This window comes from Liolophura sinensis, chromosome 7 (genome assembly GCF_032854445.1).
Source record: "Liolophura sinensis isolate JHLJ2023 chromosome 7, CUHK_Ljap_v2, whole genome shotgun sequence".
Taxonomy (NCBI): domain Eukaryota; kingdom Metazoa; phylum Mollusca; class Polyplacophora; order Chitonida; family Chitonidae; genus Liolophura; species Liolophura sinensis.
Window position 1 is genome coordinate 37,673,449 of NC_088301.1, and position 4,629 is coordinate 37,678,077.

The following is a 4,629-nucleotide window of genomic DNA, read 5'->3' on the forward strand; positions in this document are numbered from 1 at the left end:
CGTACTCAAGAATATTTAACCTATACGACGGCGACCAGCATTATGGTGGCAGGAAACCGGCACAGCCCGGGGAAAACCCACAACCATCCGCAAGTTGCTGGAAGACCTTCCCACGTACGATAAGTAAACAGATAACGCATGAATGTCTGACAACTTTAGCCTTCAAATTAGCATGAATTTCAGCAGAACATACAGTTATTTTATTCACAGCACATTACATGAAATGCAGATTCTTTAACAAAAATTATTTCATCAATGTTTTATGCTCAAGAATATTTAACTTATGCGAAGGCAGATAGTGGTATTATGGTGCAAGAAAACCGGACAGATCCGGGGGGAAGCACATGACCATCTGCAGGTTGCTGTCATACCTTCTCGCGCAGGGCATGAGAGAAAGAAATCATGGGCTGGACTTGAACTCACAACGACCGCATTGGGGAGAGGCTCTTGGGGGCATCGCGCTGCCAGACTAACACCTCGGCCACTGTGGACCTTAAATAAAGGGGGTGTTAAAATGATTGAAATACTGATTTTTTCATTGATTAAACTGTTTACAGCGCCGTCGAAGTTTCGAAGAGGTTTAACTCCATGTAAGTATAGTATTACATGAACAAGAACTCAGCCATATTTTAATAACTGTATTCATTACCGCTGAGCATTTTATGTTCCACTCAAGTCATGTGTGACCCGAAGAAAATACAGCCTAGGTGTCAAGCAAGTGTCACGTGGACATTGAAGTCGAATACCATTCAGTGGGTAGGCCGTGATCCACCGGCATAAAATAATAATCAACATGGAACACATAATCCGTTTCAACTCACTAGTTAGGCACAATGGTCTAAACAGGTGTGCCATTTGTGTTCAGCCAAGCCAAATAAAATCATGAACTCCATAATCGAGTATTATCGAGTAGGTGTGCTTAGTTACAAAACAACAGTATATAGAAGGAACTAACGCAGAGCCTTCAGTTAGGTTCTTGACTACATTTTGGTGAAGTCTCAAGCCAACACACACTAGTTATGTCGTCCACGGCCAACTCTAACCCTCCTCCCAGGACCCGTCCGTTGAAGACAGCTCTGCACCAAGCCGTTCTCGATGGTCGCCTTCACCAGGTTCGCCTACTCGTCGCAAAACACAACAGTAGCGTGGACTCCAGAGATGTCAATGGCAGGACTCCTCTCATGTTGGCTTGTATCCTAGATTCAGAAGACTATGGTTGCAAAATGGCGAAGATATTCATACAGGCAGGTACGTACTTAAATATCCGGGATAATATGGGCCGAACGGCTTTGAGTTATGCCTGTATGAATGGTCGGGAAGGAATCGTGAAGATGATCCTACGAGAGGACGTGTTGGATCTTAACGATGCGGACAACGACGGGTACTCTCCACTCCACCATGCCACTGTTAGCGGCAATCCCAGAGTGGTGGAGATGCTAACTGACGTCATCGTTAAGTTCGGCTTGAACGTTGACGTAAGAAACTGTTTGGGTTACACGGCGTTGTTGTTGGCATGTAAGCTTGGCCACTACGCCTCGGCATACATCTTATACACCAAAGGGCACGCATCTGCCGCCCTAAGAGACAATGAATTCTTCCTGACATCTCCTGAGTGGGCGCGACGTGGACAAGACATCAACCTTAATCTCGGAGTTGTTCAGAAAAAAGTGTCTGCTGAACCGGTGTTTTTCTCCATTTCACGGGAGAAGACAATGTATCACAGAGCATTCACCCCAGTATGTCGACATACTCGTGCCAAGCCAGATCCATTAACCAGTTCTTGTGGAAGTTTTTTGCAGTACCCACTGGTATTCAAGAGCCATCCTACCGACCAAGTACGTTGCGCCGAAAGTCAAATAGGTGGAAAGAATGCTAGACAGCTACTCTTGCAGACGATGGAGGAACTTCCGGTGAAGCGGCCGTTTTCAACCCGGAAGCAGTTCAACAGAATAAATCCTCCCTCTAGCGCCAAACTAAGAGAGATCACCCATATCTCCAGTGCAGGATCTAGCTCTGGCCTTAAGGGTATATTTAAAATCTACTCAGATCAGTACGGCTATAACATGCAACTTCGTGCTTTGCTCAAGGAACATTTTGAGTCCACCAAGTCTAGAGATGATACACTCTCTGAAGATGACCCTTCCCTTACAGACGCGAAGTTTGAGCTGCCCGCTATAGTGGTGAATACTTAAATATTATATATTCACATTAATGTCATGCACATATCAGCAAGGCGTTTTACAAAAACACCATATATGAACTGAAGTAAGAAATGAACACATAAGGATATTTCACCCCTTTGCTTTTGACAAAAACTAATTTTGTAGATTTTCTTCGCATATCTATTCTGTTTTGAAATTATTATTATCCTGCGCATAGAAAATATTTGAAAGATGTTTTTGTGTTTTGTTTTTTTGATAAATTATAAAATTACGTAAGTATAACTACGGCAGATAAGTGAACGGTAGTAACTGTGCTATAAGTACAAAATACTTAAACTATGATAAATATACTTTGGTATGAGAGATTCAAATCAATCAAAGTCTTCCCCATTGAATCATTGCATACGCGATATAACACGCAGCATAAGTGTGTGAGTTCAAGCCCAGGTCAGGCTATATTCATCGCCTGTCGTGTATAGGCCTACGTGCATGTGATGGTCTTCAGCAACCTGCGGATGCACGGTCTTGGGTTTCCCCCGTGCTCTGTCCGGTTTCCTCCTACCATAATGCTAGCCGCCGTCTTAGAAGTGAAATATTCTTGAGTATGGTGTAAAACATCAGTCAAAAGAAGTAATAAATATATAAGTGTGTGAACCTATAATATTTCGACATAAGCGACCTTTATTGTTATGTTCCAAAGGAAGAGTTACAATGATTTTAGACAGCAGGATCACTTGTTCGGTTGTTTACTCAGTATTACGTTTATTACGAACTGAATTTTTTTTACTATATACTAATATGGCGTACAAATTTGTACGTGGCACTTGCCAAGTTCTGACCTCCACCACCCATAAACTGACCGCCATCGTTTAAGTGAAAAATGTTTGACTTTGGCAGAAACAAACAATGATATAAAGAAAAATTCTAAATCTAATTCCAAAGTTTTATTTTATCACCTAGTATTTATGAGGAAAAGAGAATAATTCATTCAGCGCATAATGCAGTAACGTAAACTACGGTAGAGCGCATGGATTGCAAAGATTGTAAATGTGGACAAATTCATCAGTCACAAGTATATAAAATGGTCTTCAGTGTCGAGAAATGGATATGTGTTATATGCTCAACTTAAGTATACAATGAACAACCTTATAATGTGAGTTGCAGAATATACATTGTACTTACAAACTGCAGGGAAGCAAACGCCCAAAATATATATATATATATAAATAAATAAACGTGATCTACACCGAATGATTCTCTTGCATGTTAAATTAATTGATGCTATATAATGGCCGAAATATGTGTACAGTAATGTTATTGTAACTTTCTAGCAAACGGGTGCCTAGTAATAGTGCAATGCAATGCGCAAAACATTTCATATATATATATATATATATATATATATATATATATATATATATATATATATATATATATATATATATATATATATATATATATATATATATATATTTGTGCACATTTACTTAGTCAAGAATCTAGAACTCAACTAAAGGAAAGTTCTATGTTATCATAAGCCCTTGTGCATGCATGGAGGTTCTCGTATTCGATGATCCAGACAGCTGCAAAGATGAAACAACCTTTAACGAGTCACTTAACTTTTCTGCAAGTCTGCCACCTGATGGGGGTTGTTGTATGCTAAGTCTGTTTTAATGAGCACCATACAGGGGGATAAGGATTCACGCTCTGCTGCGGAAAACAGCCCTCCCTTGAGTACAGAAGCTTTGACAGCCTTTACAAAACAAACAGATCCTTTTTCTTTAGTTATCAAACAGTGTAAAAATAAAGACAGAGCGAGGTCATAGCACAGGCATGGTCAAAGGTCGCGGTAAATTGAAAATCCAATGATTGATAGCTGATAATTAAGACGAGCAGAAAATTACTTCCGCTTTACCATCTCTACACAACATCCTCCATGTGTTTCCTGATTTCCCTTCCTTTTAATGTAAATTCCTCAGACTTACAGGAGAACTACATTTATATAAGTAAGTATAAATGTATACAATGATGGAGCACTAAGAAAACGTAATCATTCAACTGGTCAGCATTCAACCATCTTTATCGAAATGTTTCATTCTCAAGTTAATTTGTTGCCAACAAAATAACCAGTCAAACTATTATTTCATCGTTGTACCCAAAAGTATAAACATGACAAATGAGACGCAATACAAAACATGTTCCGTGAGAAATATTAAGCTTGTACTTATGTTTTTCGTGGAAATAGACATAAACGTCGACAGCGTTTTTGTTCTGATGTTCTTGGTAACTCTGTAAATTAACTTTTAATTATGGGACATGCCATGTTATAGAAACTGCAAACTGTCACATAACTCGTACCCCAGTATCACATGGCAAAAGACAATACCAACTTTCGGGTGAGGCCTGACTGGTTAAAGTAAAAGAGAGCTAAAATATTCAGTAAGGTTAATCATAAAGATAACTGAAA

At 39.5% G+C, this 4,629-nt stretch overlaps 1 protein-coding gene across 1 annotated transcript; it reads left to right on the top strand.

Moving 5' to 3' along the window:
• Positions 1 to 919: 919 nt before the first annotated feature.
• LOC135470891 (uncharacterized) lies at positions 920 to 2,192 on the top strand. Its single transcript, XM_064749940.1, has one exon. It carries the CDS (start codon positions 1,020 to 1,022, stop codon positions 2,190 to 2,192), a length of 1,173 nt encoding a protein of 390 aa, XP_064606010.1. The 5' UTR covers positions 920 to 1,019.
• The last annotated feature ends 2,437 nt before the right edge of the window (positions 2,193 to 4,629 follow it).

Coding starts and splice junctions, on each gene's coding strand:
- LOC135470891 (XM_064749940.1), top strand. CDS start 1,020: ATGTCGTCCACGGCCAACTCTAACCCTCCTCCCAGGACCCGTCCGTTG.